The 21,809-nt window shown below is 38.4% G+C and overlaps 1 protein-coding gene across 1 annotated transcript; it reads left to right on the top strand.

The window, feature by feature from the left end:
• The first annotated feature begins 2,444 nt into the window (after positions 1 to 2,444).
• LOC128236120 (nuclear factor NF-kappa-B p100 subunit-like) lies at positions 2,445 to 20,741 on the top strand. Its single transcript, XM_052950978.1, has 10 exons — positions 2,445 to 2,644; positions 4,334 to 4,398; positions 7,478 to 8,103; positions 9,804 to 9,921; positions 10,581 to 10,670; positions 11,065 to 11,206; positions 12,572 to 12,675; positions 13,637 to 13,750; positions 14,914 to 15,078; positions 19,711 to 20,741. The coding sequence occupies exons 1-10, from the start codon at positions 2,584 to 2,586 to the stop codon at positions 19,732 to 19,734; spliced, it is 1,509 nt and encodes a 502-aa protein (XP_052806938.1). The 5' UTR covers positions 2,445 to 2,583; the 3' UTR covers positions 19,735 to 20,741.
• The last annotated feature ends 1,068 nt before the right edge of the window (positions 20,742 to 21,809 follow it).

Genomic DNA, 21,809 nt, shown 5'->3' with positions numbered 1-21,809 from the left:
TACGTCCCTATACTTATCTTTTAGACTAAAGAGTATTTGTCCCAACTTATCTTTTAGACTATATAGTATACGTCCCTGCTTATCTTTAAGGCTATTGAGTATAGTTCATACATGTACTTATCTATTAGACTACGGAGTATACATCCCTACTTATCTTTAAGACTATGGAGTAAACATCCCTAGTAAACTTTTTGACTATGGAGTATACGTCACTCTTTATCTTTTAGATTTCGGAGTAAATCTCCCTTTTTATCTTTAGGCTATAGAGTATACGTTCCTACTTACCTTTATGACTATGGAGTAAACGTCCTTATTTAACTTTTTAGACTATGTTGTATACGTGCCTACTTATCTTTTAGAGTATGGAATACACTTCCCTACTTATCGTTTAGATGATGAATGTAGGTCTCTGCTTATAATTTATAATATGGAGTTTACATCCTACTTATCTAGGTTATGGAGTTTACGTCCCTATTTAACTTATTAGACTACGGAGTATACGTCCCTACTTATATTTAAGGCTATGGAGTAAACGTGCCTACTTATCTTAAGGCTATGGAGTATACGTCCCTATTTATCTTAAGGCTATGGAGTATACGTCCCTACTTATCTTTAAGGCTATGGAGTTTACGTCGCTACTTTACTTTTAGACTATGGCTATTTACTAATTCTCTTTCAGACTGTGAATTATTTCGACTTCACGAAAGAATTCACGTTCATCTAAGAAAGCGCAAAAGGGGTGTAAATACAATATACTTATTGGTTTAAATCTTGATAAAGACATACGAAATCATCAGTATCTATGAGTGGTTTATTTTTTTTATTTTTATTTTTCGTTTTTAATGAGGATCGATGTCCTAGCCAAACCCGAAAACTATGTACGTCCCGTTTTCCTCACCCATAACATGTACGACGTTAAGAGCACATGGTTAGCAGCTCAATCATAAAACAAAATCCAGACAGATGTCCAGCATGGCTTTTGCAAAAGGAGATCCTGTGAAACCTACTTAACATTCAGGGTTTCTAGCCAACATCATGGAGAGCACGGGTCAAACTAACATTATCCGGTTGGACTTTTCAATGTGTTCGCTAAAGTGCCCCACCATCGCCTCCTAACCTAGTACAAAATGTTTGGGTCGTTTGACACCTTGTTTAGTTGGATCAACAGCTTCATGGGAGGTCGCAGATATAATTGGTGAACATCATGGGATGGGAGTATATCCATCCGGACACCAGCACAATCCAGGCTCCCACTATGTAACGAAGCGTTATCGGTCAACTGCTGATTCTCATGTATATTAATGAACTTCCAACAACATCCTCTCTGTATAAACAATTAGACTCTGCCGATGCCGCGTGTTCTATCAACACATCAAGGCGGAAGTAGAAGGCTACGCTCTTGAACACGACCTGGATGGTCTCTAAAGATGGGGGACTGGTTCATAGAAATCCACCCTAAGAGAGGCCAGGTAATTCAGACGAAATGAAAGACATATGACCTTACTACCATGATTCATGGAAATACACTAGAATAAGTCGACTCCGCACAATACTGTATATAGGCCTCATCATCCACAAATGATTGATTTTGAATCCCCATATCAACACTGTCACCAGGAAAGCTAACACGATCCTTTATATCCTGTCTTCAACATAACAATCAGCAACGGTGCTCCAAGAAGATTTATTAAGAACCTCTGATGTACATGTGTAATGTATACCACTATCGTGAGATTTCTCATGGAGGACGCTCCCGCCATCTTGGGCCCTTTCACCAGGATACCAACTTTCGAAAGCGCGTAGGTCGGCAGTAATGGTCTTCTCATACCAGCATTACAACCCGGATGATGCTGCAGCATGAGCCCCGGTAGACCCAGACAAGGGGTAGCGATGGTGTACCGCATATTGCACAGCCTGGTCGATGTCCCAAAAACGTACTTTAGACCTATCGGCTCTGTTCGAGACCACGGAGTCGCCTGCCCGGTCCCATTATATTAGCAAGCATCCTGTGTTACCAGACGTCAATCGATCTTCACAGGTACCATCCGAATCTTTTATAATTCATAGTAAGCCGTCCCACCTTCGGCAGCCTCAAGAGGGAAAGGCAGACTGTCACCCTCCGCTAGACTTGACACGGGCGTTGTTAATGTGCACTGTTAATTTATAAACATAAACACAACAAAATCGCGTTCATCGCCTAGAATGCTTGCAGTAGTAAGAAGAAGACTAGCATTTTAGGAAAGCTTAATTTGTCGGTCCTTTCCGTGAAAATACGGGATGTCGAAACGATGATATCTCATAATTATACAACTACTCGGTCATCTCCGGCAAACTCGGAATGCGTGACGGACTGATACGGAAAACATCGTGGTCGTAATAGGAAATTCCGTTGTTGCTATAAATAGCATACACACAATTCGAAATACGATCTAGCAGTAGTATTCATGTAACTCCTTCGATGTAGAGCGCTATTTGTCGTAGTTTAGCACTGAATGAAAAGTGGAAAGTCCATTTACACAATTTTTTGTTGAACAATTTGTTATACTAAAATGATATTGTGTGGATCAAGATTTAAATTATAATATGGCGGAACATAATTTTCCTCGGCAAAGTAGTGATCCTTACAGCAATTATTCTAAAACAGGTAAATTGTTCACATGTCTTTTAACACATTTATGTTTATACAAGTTATGCTATGGAAACCATTTTGACCAAACGTGTAGTATATCACTAAATGGTGGTACTATGAATATCAACTTATAATTGTAACACCATTCTACCGTTTTGTCAAGTTCTACATAAATGTTTTGTCATAAAATAATCATTTAAGCTGATAAAACACAGCTCAAAAACAGTACTGTACAGTACCCGCACGTACCAGGTACCCGGAAGAAGTTTCAAGCTGGAAATATTTTGGCTTTGAATAAGTCATCGGTTTTACCTTAACTCATATTATGATTTCACTTAATCTACATGGCATTTTTTAATCGTTCAGGTTTAATGCTGTTACATAACATGGCATCAGACGTTGTCATCAGATTTCTCATTTTTTTTCGACATTTCACCACTGCCATTGGTCCTTTTTCAATTAAGACTTGTGTTAAGGAATTAAGACGGTTTCTGAAAATCACGACTTTAAAGGCCTAGTTTAAGCCTTCTATAAGTGACCCCCCCCCCCCCCCCCCCAAAATCCGTGTATAGTAAACAACTTCTGTGTATTGATCCTTATCTTAATTGGCTTTTGCGGCTTATCAGATCTCCCATCTGAGTGTCCAGCTGTGAAGTTATGGAGATTTTATTTAAATATAGAAATGTACAAAGCATCTTGACTTTTAGTTGTTTTGTCTTCAAATGATTATAATATCATTATTATAATGCCTAGATATTCTGTTCTGTTATATATCATATGATTTCACCAGGGTGCTTCACAATTTGGATATAGAAATGCTGACCACGCTTTTATCAAAATGCATTTAAATATATATGTCAAATAAAAAATTAAAAACTGACCTCTCTTATTTGTTTATTTTTAATTTCTACTTGGTTTAATTTATAAATACATTAGCTATGAATAATGTTTATATGTATTAGTGAGACGATAGACTTTCTACTCGAAAAGTGTAAGCCCTAAGTGGCCCTTAACCAATAAACAAATACACAGGAAATGGCACCTACTGCGACACCAGTGCAATAAATAGGAGATGCACAGCAGGGGATTATCATGCCCAACTAGGCCTTTAATGACCGTTCACGTATTGCCGGTCTCAACGGCTTTCTCAGGGTCGCAGAACTGTTCGCATGGCAACTATGATTTGTTCGGCCTAATGAAGATCACTAATGGTTCAATTTCGGGGGCCCAAGCATGACTTCATAATCTAAAAGACTATGCCTGTCTTGTCATGCCGTTTATATGATAAAAAGCGCATAGAAAACACGAGAATCCTGCATGAAAAACTCAAATTCAGTAGCCTGAAATGTATTTCTTCAAATTCCAGTGAAGCGGTCAAACGGCATATTTTTGTTGGTCTTACATGTAGGTGAGCGCGGGGGCCAAACGTCTAAAAAACTACCTATTTTCATAAAACATATATACATTTTTTCCAAACGTGAAAAGATCAATTTCTGTTTTCATTGTTTTTGTAGCGCATAAAAATGAACCCAATACCACTGTTTTAATAACATTCTTGTTCCTTTGTAAACAAACGTGGATTTCCAATTTCAGTCAGAATGGGGCATTTTCCCAGTCAGAATGTCCTTAGGTCAATTCCATTTAATTTGTATTCATAGTTACTTCATAGTTATTCAGTATTTTCACTGATTGTTCCGTTTTCAGACTATGCCTTCAGTGATGCGGACGAGCACAAGTTGTCTACCGATTTGGATTCGGCCTTGAGATTGGTAAGAACATGATAACAGACATGTCAATTGTAACAACGCCCCCCCTCGGGGGGGGGGGGGGTCGGGGAATAGTGGGGGCTTAACTCTTTGACTTTCGATACAGTCAATCCCATGTAAAATCTCAGTTCTGCGGGGACGAACTGCTGGTAAAATTCCCGCCAAATGCTTCCGCATCCCGGGGACATCCTAGGTAAGGCCCATTCCCCGCTATTTCAGTCGGCGCGAAAACAAAACCACCGTATTCACTCGGCTCTGCGGGGCCACATGAAAGGTGAAAGCACTGCCCTTTTCCCCCGCCAACCCCGGTGTACCCCCTGACCTGGAGGGGGGGGGGCGTGGTTACAATTGACTGGTGCATAACAAATAACGAATATATGTAGTATTTTTTCACGACAGCTACTGGCATAAACATTTTGCTAAGTAAAACAAGTTCTACACTTGGGTAAAACATATAATGGACGAAGACTTTAAATATCTTTCATGGCCGAGAGTGTAAGACAGGTTTTTCTCCCACCCCAGATAAGTAGATCCAATAATTTAACCATGCTAGATATTCTTTTCTCCCACCTCAGATAAGTAGATCCATTAATTTAACCATGCTAGGAATTCTTATCTTGCCCACGGGCGAAGATAAAATGCCCGTATGGAACTTCTTTTAATGGTCACCACATTGTAATTACCTCCCATGTTGAAGACTCGTCTGTAGCGCATCATGGAAACCTTGTGTTGTGACAATATTTAGAACGCTAGTTAATTATTTCTCGCTTTAAATGTCTCCAGAGAACAGTTTTCACGCACCTTTCAAGAAATAATGCTTCACTCTTCTTAGAACTATTTAAAGACCGATCAGACCATTTACATACTCTGAATCACTGCGCGAATATCCATGACAACCACGAATTATCGCATATCCGTACGCATTTTTTTCACTAAGCACAAAAGAGGTCCAGCAAAAAAATACATGTTTACTTAATTTTGTTTAACTGAGGTGGGAGAAAAAGCATCTACCATAGCCGCTCGTGTAAGATAGGATCATCCCGACCCTCGCGTAGGGTGTTTTGCGGAAACTCGGTAAACCTCGTTTCAGCAAAACACCCTACGCTCGGGTCGGAATGAGCCTATCTTACACTCTCGGCCATGGAAGATACTTATAATCTTGCCCACGGGCGAAGATAAAATGCCCGTATGGAACTCCTTTTTAACGGTCACCACATTGTAATTACCTCCCTTGTTGAAGACTGTCTTCAGTAGCATCAAGGAAATCTTGTGTTATGGTAATATTTAGAACGCTAATTAATTATTTCTCGCTTCAAATGTCAACATAAAACAGTTTTCACGCACCATTCAAGAAATAATGCTTCATTCTTCTTAGAACTATTTAAAAGACCGATTTGACTATTAACATTAACTGGATAACTGCGCGCATATTCATGACAACCACGTGCTATCGCACGTGCTATCGCATATCCAGACGCAATTATTTTCACTAAGTACAAAAGAGTTCCATCAAAAAATACATTTTCACGTATTTATTACTTAAGTTTGTTTAACTGAGGTGGGAGAAAAAGCATCTACCATAACCGCTCATGTAAGATAGGTTCATACCGACCCTCGCGCAGGTAAACCTCGTTTCCGCAAAACTCCCTACGCTCGGGTCGGAATAAACCTATCTAACACTCTCGGCCATGGAATATATTTATAATCCTAACCCGAGTGTAGGGTGTTTCACGAGCGGCCATGGTGGATGCTTTTCTTCCACTTCAGTTTAACAAAATATACTTAAAAATGTTTTTATTTTTTATTATACTATACGGGTACTTTTTTATCCTTGCCCGTGGACAAGATAAGGATTTCCAGCATGGGCAAATATTTGGATCTACTTATCTGGGGTTGGAAAAAAACTTCCATTAAAATGTTATTGCTTTGCGAGTCTTTGAGGAAGTCCAATTGAAGCTACAAATCGGGTTGTTGTTTTTTTAATATTTTTTTTGCCATGAACTCAAACTTATTTTAAGAATCCGTAAAACTACTCTTGTATGATAAAAGATAAGCAGCGCTATATGTATAAGACATACCCCTTGAAGGCTCATACGCTTCGATATTTAAGTTATAAACTATACGACATTTTTTTGGAAATTAAAATGCATTAAAAATGCAAATAAATTCTAAAAATAACAAAGACAAATTGATAGCAGGATTCGACCCTGCGACCTCTGAATTGCTAGAACAGGCCCTTACCACTGTATTATGAAATGGGGTTTAATGTAACAAAGAACAAATTGGTCAAACTGTAGCGAAAGTTGTAAACATTGCAAATGCAAATAGGTTTTACAGGTTAAGTGAACATACTATAATTTAAAAAAACGTAATCATTTTTGTCGCAGATGCAATCTGAGTTGGCATTCATTATTGGTCTTAATTTGATCTAAGAACGATGTAGCTAATCGGATTACTTGTTACTAATAACTGACCAAAAGAGTGAATGAAGTCAATGATGATTGACCGTAATATTAGCTTAAGTTGACCACCTCAGATTTTTTTTCTTTATTCTTGAATATAAACACATTATACTGATCAACTGCGAGTGCGACTTTAATGTGTAAAAGCCGTAACATTTGTTTGTTTATTTATTGGTCTACCCTCGCCTATTGCCTACATTATGGCTTGACCCCTTCGTGGCGCCATCGCGATTTGAATTGTGTTTAAATGTCATAGGTGATACATGAAGTTAAAAGTGACTGAAATTCCCAGTCAAATCCAGATATCATACAAGAAATCCGGTAGCGATACCGTAGCTCTTTTCTAAGAGACATATAGGTCCTTTCACGTGCTCGGTGTAAAGCACCGTTACTAGGGATTCAGGGTTTAACCAGTACTGAGTTCACTATTTCCCAATACTACACTTGACATGCCGAGCGCTAGGGAAGGGAGCTACTGGTACCTTATTTTAATGTATTTCGGTTTGTCGCGGCCGGGGTTTAGACCCCCGACTTTTCGCATCCGAAGCGAACGCCCTACCATCGTGCTATTTGGGCGGTGAGAAAAAAAGCCGTAACATGCATTATGTTCTTCTTTATAGGACGCCGTTGGACTAATCAAATCAGAAGTGCAAGTATCATGTCGCTATGGTAACGACTCCGCGTTCCCAAATACTACTGTCCCATACCCGGGTGAACCATTTCCGGCCATCCAAGATGGAAGTTTGCAGTATCCGCTCTACACCACCACGGGCGTCAAAAGTGAACTGACAGATGTTCCGTGGCACCAACCGGTCCACCCCGGCCCATGGAGGCAGCAGTATAATGACCCCCCTTCCGTTCCAACGACCAGTGATCTGAACTCCATTAATGAAGTCGAAACCGACGAAGCTCCGTCATTTGCGCCTACGTATTTTGATCACTCTCAACATGACGCTTTTAACGCGCGCCTGCAGGGGAAGCATCCACATCCGGCGGTCACCGGGATTCAGACGGTTGACGCCAGGGGCGGGAGGCCCTCATACCCATTCGAGGACAAACTAATGAAATATGAGGGTGATGATGAGAACTGCCCAAGTGTGGGTTCCATGCAAAAACATTCAAAATGGGTGGAAAATGTACAACACCAGCAATTCTCGCAGATGAGCTCGGCGGGCCAGGAAATGGCGGACAATACGGTTGTGGATGAGGAAACCATGACGTTTGAAGCGGATGAGTTAGGGGACGGGTACGCATGATGCTTGAACAATTATAATCACGTTTAAAACAACAGATTGTAATATGTTACTCACACAGCAGTAAAGGAACGTTTTTTTTTCTTTAAATTGGTACTAGTTTTTCGGTTATATTGAGGATTTAGATTTTAGTAACACATTATTCTTTTAGAGTGAGCTGGTGTTAACTTATGTCATACACACATGCCCGCATCCCCAGGCCCCGACCCCTTTTGTGTCGATTTGTAGCGACTCCACTGATAGTTTCTTCCAAATTCCAAAAAGAAAATACTTAAACTGCATTTATAAATTGCGATTTTTAAGTATATCTTAAGGGGCGGATCCAGGATTTGACGTTAGAGGGTGTGTAACTTAAGGGCGTAACCTTCGACTTGCGCCCCTCCCTCGAAATATATTTGGTGTAAAGTATTGATAGGAGGTCTGGGTGCTCTGCCAAGAAAAGTTTAACAATTTCTAGTCTGAATTGGTGCATTTTTGGCGGTATAATATTACTTTATCTCCCATGTTAAAATAAGAAATAATCATGGATCCGCTAGCGCATCTTATATGTAGTGAAGTCAGTCGGGAGTAGACAGCTGCAGTGGTATAAGATTACCGCCTCTGAACGAAGGGGTCATTGATTTGAAACCCACCAAGTCGTCAAAGACAGACATCAGGGGTGGTGTTCATAAAACATCTTTTAGCTGCACTCTCGGATTGAACGTTTTGACAACTTTTTTTTACCTTGGAACGAGCCATTTTTTTACGAAAATCCATGGAAACCAGTTATGTAAGACTGCTGACAAAAAATAGATCGCAGATTTTTATATGTAAGTTCAAAAAGTGATTTTTACGTTAGTAACGGTTTAAGCCATAAAACATTAATCTTCGAACGGAAATATGAAAATCTACGTTCTGATTTCTTGTCAGCAATCTTAAATCATTGGTTTGCAGAAATGTATGCAAGAATTTGCTCTTTCCAAGACAAAAAATAAAAAAAGTTGTAAACACGGTATATCTGTGAGAGTGCAGTTTTAAGTCATTAGTATTTATCAATCTTAGCATATGATATAATAACTTTGTGATATTTTAACTACTTCATTTCCAATAATTTTATCCAAAATGCATTCTTTTATATTAAAAACACTTATACTTTTCTTATAATTTGATTATAAAAATTCTAGGAAATTTACTTAAGTAAAGAAATGACTTTAGAAGTTTTATGAATATCGCACCAGACGCCCATTGTACAGAAGTGGTTATTTCTTGGATTTTGTTAAAATGGGCAAAAATGTTTATCGAATAGTCAATACTTATCCAATGATTATTGATGACCAATCAAATTGCTTTGAAGTTTGAACCCGCCAAAACATGGCGTGTAGATAACATATCCAGTTGTAAACTATTGTCTGCAGTACTTATCTCTGTCGATTCTGATTTGAAAAAATATAGAAGTGTTCGTCTTAATCAAACTAAAATAAATAGCATGTACAGTCGAACTCCGTTGGCTCGAACTCGTTTCGATCGATTTCCCGGTTGGCTCGATCTGGATGTAAAGGACCGATTTCTTTCTACTGAATGTAAGCATTCTCGCTTGGCTCGAATTTCCCGAGGATCGAGGTATTTTTACCGGTCCCTGGGAGTTCGAGCCAACGGGGTTCGACTGGAGTATAATCTTAATTAAACTAAACTAAACTACGATCGTCTTCCACAGGCCACTGCACACGCTGGTGGCGGTAGAGGACCGGAGGATTCTTGCACAGGCTCTGGAAGTGCTCGTAAAGACAAACGTCGTCCCGCAGTGTATCGATCTCCAGAACAAATGCAAACAGGTCAGTTTGCGCCGCGATGACGCCCGGCGTCTCAATGGAATGCGATTATGTCTCTGTTCATGGGGCCGCAGTGTTTTTTTCCACTTTAAAGGGAATGATGGCGGCACCCTGTGATAGGGAAAAATAGCGTCGTTTTGGAAAAAGGGGGGAAATACTAACATGATTTATATAATGTTTAACTTGTTTTCAAACCAGTTATTCAACAAACCTATCGACATATTCATGAATCGCACTATTTTTTACCTGGGAAGGGGGGATTATATACTTTTCAGGAGAGCAATTGGGCCGAATTTCGGCCTCAAAAAGGACACATGTTTTGCCCAACGCTAGATTGCAACTGATCCATAAAATACTGTTTATCCATTAAATACTGTTTAATATCTAATTGCATTCTTTTAAAATGAACTTTTAATATATGTGCGAGTTTCTCTCGGAACTAGTACGTCAAAGCAAATTTAAATTTTGACATTCGACCTCAAGGTCATAAAATCTTAGCTATTGTATGTCAAAAGACCGCCTTTCCATGGCGACTGATTCCTTCTACTTTTTTCCAGAAAGTGTGCTCAAGTTTTTATCAACTGACATTATTTCAACGAAGTCTTATGACATTTATATTTGAATGTCCGTTATATGTATAATTGCATTGTTCCTTATTGCAGACGCCAGTGTTTCTGGCCGCTATGATAGCCAACTACCCGTACGCCTCATGGCTGGTGGACCATGGCGCAGACACCAACATACAGGGAACCGTGAGTGAAATATTCTATAATCTCGCGGAGTGTACACACGTATAGAAATACAGTCGAACCTCGTTGGCTCGAACTCGCTTGGCTCGATTTCCTCGTTGGCTCGAACTGATGATTTCCATCTACTGAATACAAGCATTCCCGCTTGGCTCGAACTTCCATAGGATCGAGGCATTTTCGCCGGTTCCTTGGAGTTCGAGCCAACGGGGTTCGACTGAAAACTAACATTAGCGTCACTTACTTAAATGAGCCTTAAAGTGGACAGTATGTTTTCAATATGTTCGTTTACGCTTGTAAAGTATTCCAATTCCACAACAGCTCATTTTGACGAGCTGTCGCTCGAAATCGGGTTAAAATATTTGGTTCAAGATAACGTTTCAACCCTCTACCCTTGAAGATTTACACCGACGCGGACAGTTACATCTGGCGGGCGCCGCTGCACGTGGCCGTCAATCTCGGGGACGCTTCCGGTCTCCAGATCGTCATCATGCTTCTCAACGCCCCCGTTACAGACGTTAACATCCGCAGTCATGGCGACAGTGAGTAATACATTCAGACAGCTTTTAACTAGCTCAACTCTTTTTAATTGTTGACAACTGCTTAAATGTGCCCTTTATTGCTTTGGCAAGGGGCCATGGTTTCGAACAGTTTCAAGTCAAAGTCTAGATTCAGACTCAGAAAAGTACCTTTATTGAATAAAAAAGAATAATTTGTATTCAAACTGTATACAAAACAATTGTGAATAATTGGATTATTTCGAATAGTTATAAAAGTAATCATTACAACTTTACAAGAAAGAAAATTACATTGAAATGAAGAGTTGAAGTTTTGCCACTAAAGTTTGACCCCATACTTGAGAATGTTTGTAATCAAATCCTCTGAACCCAATAGTAGACAAAATTTAGTGACATTTAACCTAAAAAAATCTTCGGATTTATCAACGGGTTCTTTTGATAAATTTGAAGATTTTGTAACATTTTTTTAGCTAAATGTCCCTTAATTGTGTACAGGTCATATGACACCAAAGCTGGAGTTCATTCCCATCAAACTACTGTGTTTCAAATTACTAATTTATTGCTGTTGAACTACTACTAATAGCAATTATCTGCACATGTATTATTTCCCCTTTGTTTGATGAGAATAACGTGACAAAAGTCCTACTTGATGTTTAGGTGGATTCCGAAAAATATTCTAGAATTCGTGTACCAGAAGGCTTTGCTAAATTTCGTTCTTGCTCGGCCCTGCAGTGTCTTAATTTAGTGACGCCATACATATGTGCGTATACGTATATGGCAAGTTGCTAAATACGTCATATTTCAACGTGTATACTTTTTTTCCTAGCCACATATTTACATATATCACGCCTCCAACATGTATGACGCAACGCCATTGGTCCAGGAGTGGTCACGCGGTGACCCCATATTGGGTCACCGAATTTAAATCGTACCAAAATGGCGTCTATTTTCCGATTTCGACGAATAAATGAAACATTTAAACATGTAAACAGGTTGTCGACGTGATATATACGTTACGGGATTAGTAGGTGACCCGATATGGGATATACGGGGCGCAGAAAAATATATTCGGGTTCGAGCTTCGCTCTCACCTGATATGGTTTCCTTTGCCCCGTATATCCCATATCGGGTAACCTACTAACTCGGTAACTTATAATACACGGACTAGGGCTGGTCTTCCATATTGGTCTTAATTGGATCTAAGAACGATGTAGCTAATCGGATTACTGTTTTTTACAACTGACTGATAAAGTAAATGAAATCATTGATGAATGACCATAAGATTGACTTCAGGTGCGTTTTGAATACCACCCTAGAACAGAACGTCTACATAATTTCCTTTTACTAACTTTTAATGTAATGTAACATTTTTATTTCTTCTCACCCCAGAGTTGACGGCCCTGCACGTTGCGCTGAAGAAGCACGCGCAGGACGGCTCCTGTCGGCAGATCATCATGGAATTGTTGAAAAGAGAAGCTGACGTCAATATAAGGGTAAGCCCCGATGTCATACGCAAACTTTATGAAATTGTGTTATATATTAAAATAGTTTAAGAATTCATTATAAAGTACGTTTTGGTAATACTTGTTTTATGGTAAGTTGACAGAACACATTTCGTTTAAGGCATAGTTTAAGGAATGTTTGGCACGATAATCCCCAGCTGTGCATCTCCTGCTAATTGCACTTGTGTCACACTAGGGGCCAATTTCCTGTGTATTTGTTTATTGGCTCAGGGCCATTTAGGGTCCATTTCTGTAATAAAACCGCCAAAACTGCACAGCAGGATACTCAGATCAGAGATCTGATAAAAGGACACAGGCAATTAGATTAAGATCAATACATAGAGGTTGTGTACTGTAGATAGAGTTGGAAGGGGGGGGGGGTCACTTATAGAAGGCTTAACCTAGGTCTTTAAGTATTTTTGAGAGTTTGGGTGCGACTGCACTGGTTACTCTTTAAAGCTGCACTCTCACAAATTGGCCGTTTTGACAACTTTTTTTATTTTTATTTTTTTTGAATGGGCTAATTTTTGCATAAATGTCTTGAAACCAATGATACAAGATTGCTGACAAAAGATCAGATCACAGCTTTTCATTCTTTTTACGTGCGAAAACTGATATTTTATGACTAAAAGCGTTACTAACGCTTTAAGATAAATGCAATTTTCGGCAGTTTTCTAAACAATTGAGATATGTTCTATTGTGAGTTATCTTATAGTATTACTGAATTAAATGCATTGATGCCATAATCAGCTAATTCTGAGACAAAATCTAAAAAAAAAGTCAAAACTGTCAATCTGTGAAAGAGCAGCTTTAAGTAATGTCACAGATCCAAAGTTAGCGTTCACTTCGAGTTGTAAACCAAACTACTTACACTATGCAATGACTGAGATTTTTTCGTCTGACCTTGCTTGGTACATGTACATCTTTCCTTGAAAGTTATATTTTTTTTCAGGAGCAATCAAGTAGCAAGACGCCGCTTATGATGGCGGTGGAGACACGTGACCTTGACCTTATCACGGACTTTCTGGCAGGCTTCCCCGCTGAACGCCGTCGAAAAATGCTACAGGTTAAACAAAACTAAGTGACTTAACCACGTTTCTTAAAAAAATATATCATTTTTAGCTCTACTGGCCAAAGGCCAGAAGAGCTTATGCGATGGTAATGTGTACGTAGTATGTGCATCTGTGCGGTCGTGCGTCCGTGCGGTCGTGCGTTCGTGCGTCTATAAACAATTGGTTGTGAACACGATACAGTCTTCAGTTTTGATTGTATCTCGATGAAACTTGTACAGTATCTAGATATCCATTAGAGCTCGGTTTCTTTCGAAAACCAGCCAGATCCGCCCATAAATGCCTAGATTATGGGCCATGAAAGTTTTAAAGAAATGCTTTCTATTTTTAGCCAGGTCTGCATGAGCGAATTCTATTTTTAGCCAAGTTTACATGTACATGTAAATTCAAGTCTAAAGTTAAGGGAGACAATTTGCAAGTCTAGGATTTTGAGAGACAATTTGCTTTTTGCTTCTGCAGTTGATTTTGTGAATTACTCTGCCTTGTTCTTGTTGAAAGCCCAAAGGCCATTTTTTAGCTTTAAGTTCTGTAGTTTGCGCATTCATCTTAACAAAATTGGTTGTGAATGTTTAAGTTATGCACCTGGTGTCATTACTGGCCACACCCAGGGTTCACAGGTTTGGTAAACATAAATCTGGAAAGGTTTGAAAATCTTTTTGTGTGTTCGTGCATCCATCTCAGCACAATTGATTGTGAATGTTTGTTCAAATTGATCAATGTTGTCCTAGGATGCCCTTGACTTTGACCTTTTGACCAACTTTTTTTAACTTTTAAAACTACAGAAATTTTTACTATGAGTACAGTTTTGAAAGCATTTTTTTTGTCAGATGACTTTTACATATTAAAATAGTTCATGCAACTAATCTGCTTACAATACTTTCTTGGCTCAGATGTTGAATGTGCTACGTTTTCAGGTAACCCAAACACAAAACATAAACTATATGTCTGTTGCCTTTTACCCATACATACATGCTGTAGATTGATATGACCACAAAAGCCATGCCAGTAGAGCATAGGCCCTTTTGGGCCTCTTGTTATATATTTTAATCATTTGGTAGTAATATGATTTTTTTTTATAAAAAAGAAAGTTTGACACGTGTGTTCAGAAATCGTCTAACTTCTCCAGACGGTAATAAATGTGTGTTTTTGTGTGTTTTAGGAGCAGACTAGAGGCGGTGACACATGTCTCCATCTAGCGGCAGGACTTTCCCGCCTGGAATCGCAGCAGAAGGTCGTCCTACTGCGCATGCTCGTCACAAACGGAGCCAATGGCAGCATTCCTAACAATGTGAAAGAGTATCCAAAGGATTTTGCAAGACATGAGGTAAAGATCACTTTTTGGTGTAAGAAATATTATTAAAAGATATGGAAATTTTCAGGACTGGGGCGGTATTCCTTAAACTGCTTAAGTAATTTCCTTACTAGTTTAAGTTATGCTAAGCATGACAATCCTCTGTTGTGCATCTCCTGCAAAATGCACTGATGTCACAGAAGGGGCAAATTTCCTGTTTATTTGTGTTTTGCCTCAGGGCCATTTAGGGTCCATTTCTATTATAAAACTGCACAGCAGGATATTCAGATCTCCGATCTGATAAGACAATTAAGCAATTTGATTAAGATCGATGCACAGAGGTTGTTTACTATACACGGTTTGGGGGGGGGGGTCACTTATAGAAGGATTAAACTAAGCCTTTACGTCAATTTCCTAAGTTTAGTATCTCTTTAATCATATGAAATAAAAAACTTAAACAAATAAAAAATACATGATTTTCATTGACCTCATTGAATAAAAACACTTATAGATTTGCATTTCTTTTAATTTGACTATGACATTTTTAAGAAATCGACTTAAGTTAGGAATTGACTTTAGGTGTTTTATGAATACGTCTCCAAGCTTTTCTTTTCGTCCATATATCGATTAACTGTTTTGGTCATGTGATACTCATGAGCCATGATTATAGACAGTCTTAACTGTGAGGCTAGGCTCAGACTCAGAAAAACACTTTTATCATATTCCAAAATATCATCTTTTTTAATCTTTTTACAAAAATATATGTAGATAATTGTGCAATTTAACATATTAATAAACTTCATCAAATTTCATCATCAATGTTAAACTAGCAGGAAAGTTACAATAAAATGAAGATTTTCAGTCTTACCACTTGAGTCTGAACTCAGACTTGAGACTGTTCGTAATAATGGCCCAAGATCCCAACATCACGAAAATACTTAAATCATTTCTCGTTTTCTAAAATAACTACTTCATCTCAAGCTTAACTCAATTTTTGCACCGAAGATCATGGCAAGATTCCAAATTTATTATATTTTTTTCGATTAATAGCGATATCGCATATGTTTAACATTGATATAAATACTCATATTTTCGTGATTTTATGACCACGGTCTACCCTTCATTCAAAAGGCTGTGGGTTTGACAAGGGCTTCTTAAGTTCTGCTGGCATCTTAGAATCGACATCAGTGTTTCGCCAAAGCGTCCATCTTTTTACTTTATTCGCTTATGCGTCAGCTTAATTTAAAAGAAAGAATGATCCATGTTTATATTTTACAAATAGTTAATGAGTGACTTGTTTCATATATTTCATGAGTGGCTTGTAACAAGCAGTTCATGGGTGGCTTGTAACATTCAGTTCATGAGTGACTTGTTACATTCAGTTCATGAGTAACTTGTTACATTCAGTTCATGAGTGGCTTGTTACATTCAGTTCATGAGTGGCCTGTTACATTCAGTTCATGAGTGGCCTGTTACATACAGTTCATGAGTGGTTTGTTACATACAGTTCATGAGTGGTTTGTTACATACAGTTCATGAGTGGATTGTTACATACAGTTCATGAGTGGTTTGTAACATACAGTTCATGAGTGGGCTGTTACATTCAGTTCATGAGTGGCCTGTTACATTCAGTTCATGAGTGGCTTGTTACATACAGTTCATGAGTGGTTTGTTACATACAGTTCATGAGTGGCCTGTTACATTCAGTTCATGAGTGGCCTGTTACATACAGTTCATGAGTGGCTTGTTACATACAGTTCATGAGTGGCCTGTTACATTCAGTTCATGAGTGGCCTGTTACATACAGTTCATGAGTGGCCTGTTACATACAGTTCATGAGTGGCCTGTTACATTCAGTTCATGAGTGGCCTGTTACATACAGTTCATGAGTAGCTTGTTACATACAGTTCGTGAGTGGCTTGTTACATTCAGTTCATGAGTGGATTGTTACATTCAGTTCATGAGTGGCCTGTTACATACAGTTCATGAGTGGATTGTTACAAACAGATCATGAGTGGCCTGTTACATACAGTTCATGAGTGGATTGTTACATACAGATCATGAGTGGATTGTTACAAACAGATCATGAGTGGCCTGTTACATACAGTTCATGAGTGGCTTGTTACATACAGTTCATGAGTGGATTGTTACAAACAGATCATGAGTGGCTTGTTACAAACAGATCGTGAGTGGCTTGTTACATTCAGTTCATGAGTGGATTGTTACAAACAGATCATGAGTGGCCTGTTACATACAGTTCATGAGTGGCCTGTTACATACAGTTCATGAGTGGCTTGTTACATACAGTTCATGAGTGGATTGTTACAAACAGATCATGAGTGGCTTGTTACAAATGGCTTGTTACATTCAGTTCATGAGTGGATTGTTACAAACAGATCATGAGTGGCTTGTTACATACAGTTCATGAGTGGTCTATTCGTGAGTGGATTGTTACATTCAGTTCATGAATGGATTGTTACAAACAGATCATGAGTGGCTTGTTACATACAGTTCATGAGTGGTCTGTTCGTGAGTGGATTGTTACATTCAGTTCATGAGTGACTTGTTTCATACAGTTCATGAGTGGATTGTTACATACAGTTCATGAGTGACTTGTTACATACAGTTCATGAGTGGTCTATTCGTGAGTGGATTGTTGTATTCAGTTCATGAGTGACTTGTTTCATACAGTTCATGAGTGGATTGTTACAAACAGTTCATGAGTGACTTGTTACATACAGTTCATGAGTGGATTGTTTCATACAGTTCATGAGTGACTTGTTACATACAGTTCATGAGTGGTTTGTAACATACAGTTCATGAGTGGATTGTTACATACAGTTCATGAGTGGATTGTTACATTCAGTTCATGAGTGGCCTGTTACATTCAGTTCATGAGTGGCCTGTTACATACAGTTCATGAGTAGCTTGTTACATACAGTTCGTGAGTGGCTTGTTACATTCAGTTCATGAGTGGATTGTTACATACAGTTCATGAGTGGATTGGTACATTCAGTTCATGAGTGACTTGTTTCATACAGTTCATGAGTGGATTGTTACATACAGTTCATGAGTAGCTTGTTACATACAGTTCGTGAGTGGCTTGTTACATTCAGTTCATGAGTGGATTGTTACATACAGTTCATGAGTGGATTGTTACATTCAGTTCATGAGTGGTCTGTTCGTGAGTGGATTGTTACATACAGTTCATGAGTGACTTGTTACATACAGTTCATGAGTGGATTGTTTCATACAGTTCATGAGTGACTTGTTACATTCAGTTCATGAGTGGATTGTTACATACAGTTCATGAGTGGCCTGTTACATTCAGTTCATGAGTGACTTGTTTCATACAGTTCATGAGTGGATTGTTACATACAGTTCATGAGTAGTTCATGAGTGGTCTGTTCGTGAGTGGATTGTTACATTCAGTTCATGAGTGACTTGTTTCATACAGTTCATGAGTGGATTGTTACATACAGTTCATGAGTTGATTGTTTCATACAGTTCATGAGTGACTTGTTTCATACAGTTCATGAGTGGATTGTTACATACAGTTCATGAGTGACTTGTTTCATACAGTTCATGAGTGGATTGTTACATACAGTCCATGAGTTGATTGTTACATATAGTTCATGAGTGGTCTGTTCGTGAGTGGATTGTTACATACAGTTCATGAGTTGATTGTTACATACAGTTCATGAGTGGTCTGTTCGTGAGTGGATTGTTACATTCAGTTCATGAGTGGATTGTTACATACAGTTCATGAGTGGTTTGTTACACACAGTTCATGAGTGGTCTGTTTGTGAGTGGATTGTTACATTCAGTTCATGAGTGGATTGTTACATACAGTTCATGAGTTGATTGTTACATACAGTTCATGAGTGGTCTGTTCGTGAGTGGATTGTTACATACAGTTCATGAGTGGATTGTTACATACAGTTCATGAGTGGCTTGTTACATACAGTTCATGAGTGGATTGTTACATACAGTTCATGAGTGGATTGTTACATTCAGATCATGAGTGGATTGTTACATACAGTTCATGAGTGGTTTGTAACATACAGTTCATGAGTGGATTGTTACATACAGTTCATGAGTGGCTTGTTACATTCAGTTCATGAGTGGATTGTTACATACAGTTCATGAGTGGTTTGTAACATTCAGTTCATGAGTGGATTGTTACATTCAGTTCATGAGTGGCCTGTTACATTCAGTTCATGAGTGACTTGTAACAGTCAGTTCATGAGTGGCCTGTTACATTCAGTTCATGAGTGGATTGTTACATACAGTTCATGAGTGGATTGTTACATACAGTTCATGAGTGGTTTGTAACATACAGTTCATGAGTGGATTGTTACATACAGTTCATGATTGGATTGTTACATTCAGTTCATGAGTGGCCTGTTACATTCAGTTCATGAGTGGATTGTTACATACAGTTCATGAGTGGTTTGTTACACACAGTTCATGAGTAGCCTGCTACATACAGTTCATGATTGGATTGTTACATTCAGTTCATGAGTGGATTGTTACATACAGTTTATGAGTGGATTGTTACATTCAGTTCATGAGTGGCCTGTTACATTCAGTTCATGAGTGGCCTGTTACATTCAGTTGATGAGTGGCTTAAAAATAAAATGTCCTTTTTGTGTTTTTTTCCAGTGGAACCAGTTGAGAAGAACGTGAATAGTGAACTCAGTCCAGTGTTACATAATGGGATTGTGAAAATGGTGGTGAATTTCCAAGCCGACTTTTGCTCACATGATTTCGTTTTCGGGATAAAGGTCTTTGGATCACTCATGACTCTACAACATTACATGGATTACTTAGAAAAGGTTGCACACAAAAAAAGAAGCAGATAGGGTACCTGTTTCCATGAAACATGTATGCAGTATCAGAATAAAAAAAATCACACAGCATCAATCAGAATTTGCGCAATAATAAAACATATTTTGTATAAATTTCTTGCTGCGAAATAAGTGATGTTTTGTCTGAATTATGTCTCATCAATTAGATTTGTTATTTGTTTTGTAACATGAACAATTGTAAATAGGTGCCAGGTATTCTGAAATATGTGTGCGTGTCTGAGAATCTGCGGTTAGCGGCATGTGTTTTTCACTTCTGATATTAGTTAAACACGCCAAGACAAAATAGCAGTCTAATTCTAGGTATCATAGTTTATTAATTGATGTTTTAAAAACAATAAGTTGTATTATATTCTTGTTACAGTATGTATATAGTGTACACAAAGATATTGATGGCTTACTTCAATTAAAAACGTATTGAAATGGGGTCGGTTTGATCACGGTTCCTTTGACGGCGATGTCTTGAACAAGCTCATAGTTTTGAAAATCGCACGTAGGATTTTAGCCATGTCTTGAAAAATCGCCATGTTTTGAAAAATCGTTCGATGTCTTGAAAAATCGCTCGATGTCTTGAAAAATCGCCCGTAGACTTTTAGCGATGTCTTGAAAACCCGCTCGATGTCTTGAAAAATCGCTCGATTTCTTGAAAAATCGCTCGATATCTTGAAAAAATGCCAGTAGGATTTTAGTGATGTCTTGGAAATTCCTATGATTCATAACAAAACCGCCCCAGACGGCCAACGTTATAATATACATTGAACATATTTTTTGTTTTATATGAAATACGTGATATGTATGTAAACATGAATAAATGTGCATCAAACACAATCAGTTTACTGTTCTTTCCCCGTTTGTTTTTTTTACAAAAAAATGTCACTCTTTTGGGATATATTATATATTCGGTTGTGACCCGTGGTGACCAATGTGAGAACCCCTTTAAGTCACGTGATTCCTCACCCTGCATATATAGAAACAAAGACAGGATGGAAAACAAGGAACGTTTGAATTCTAGATTAAAATTCATTCAAATTTGTGACAATAACATCATATCAAACGAACATTTCTGATCTTACGGTTTGGTACTGTTCGGTCTTTGACGAGATGGGCCAACGTCTCTAGTTTATGATAATAGTTGTTCGTCCGGAATCTGGTATTGCTAAAGTTGCTATTTTAAATCGGTTTCCATGGATACTGTAAGGACAACATGTAATTTTTGTGTGAACCCCCCCCCCCCCATCAATCCAGCTATGGGTTTATTTAAGTAATGATGGAAGTATACCATACATTTATAGCCTTAAATTACGTGCTATTTTTCTTGTCCGCTTTTGTTGAGGTCAAGGTCAAAATGCCAAATAAATACATTATACTTAGATATTACATACTTAATGCTTGTTGCAGCACAAAATTCACAAGTCGTATCTTTCATATATAAATTTGAGAATAAAAAATCACATTTATATTCAAACATCGACTTGTGAATAATGCGTGAGGTATGTACGGGGGCGCGCAATACTGAATCACATTTTTCACTAAAACTGTACTACATGTTTTCTGCATCTCATACATTTGTGGCAAGCGAAATGTTGAATGTCAGCTTGTTAGTTTATTCGTTCGTCTTTCCTTCTCGAGTGTTTGTTCTTCTTCATGCAACCCCCTTTTCATGAACTGTAAACTATTTGCTATAAAGGTTGTGTGGGGTTTTGAGGAGAACCTGTTCATTTGTATGTTTAAAGTATTTATATTCATTCTTGTGTATTATATTTTATTTATGCATGTTCTGTAACATAATGACACTTTAAAGTTCAGTCAAATACTTAGCTTATTGAGAAGGGGGAATGGTTATAACTGATTGCCCCCTCTATCCCCATCCGCCCCTCTATCCCCATCCGCCCCTTT

Source organism: Mya arenaria, chromosome 5 (genome assembly GCF_026914265.1).
Source record: "Mya arenaria isolate MELC-2E11 chromosome 5, ASM2691426v1".
Taxonomy (NCBI): domain Eukaryota; kingdom Metazoa; phylum Mollusca; class Bivalvia; order Myida; family Myidae; genus Mya; species Mya arenaria.
Note: the sequence above shows the minus strand (reverse complement) of the source record. Positions and strands in the feature narration are given on the sequence as shown.

What these genes read in the sequence shown, in the direction of transcription:
- LOC128236120 (XM_052950978.1), top strand. Translation starts at nt 2,584, where the DNA reads ATGGCGGAACATAATTTTCCTCGGCAAAGTAGTGATCCTTACAGCAAT. An exon ending in TCCAGAACAAATGCAAACAG is followed by an intron (nt 9,922 to 10,580) that starts GTCAGTTTGCGC and finishes TCCTTATTGCAG; the next exon opens with ACGCCAGTGTTTCTGGCCGC. An exon ending in GCCGTCGAAAAATGCTACAG is followed by an intron (nt 13,751 to 14,913) that starts GTTAAACAAAAC and finishes TGTGTGTTTTAG; the next exon opens with GAGCAGACTAGAGGCGGTGA.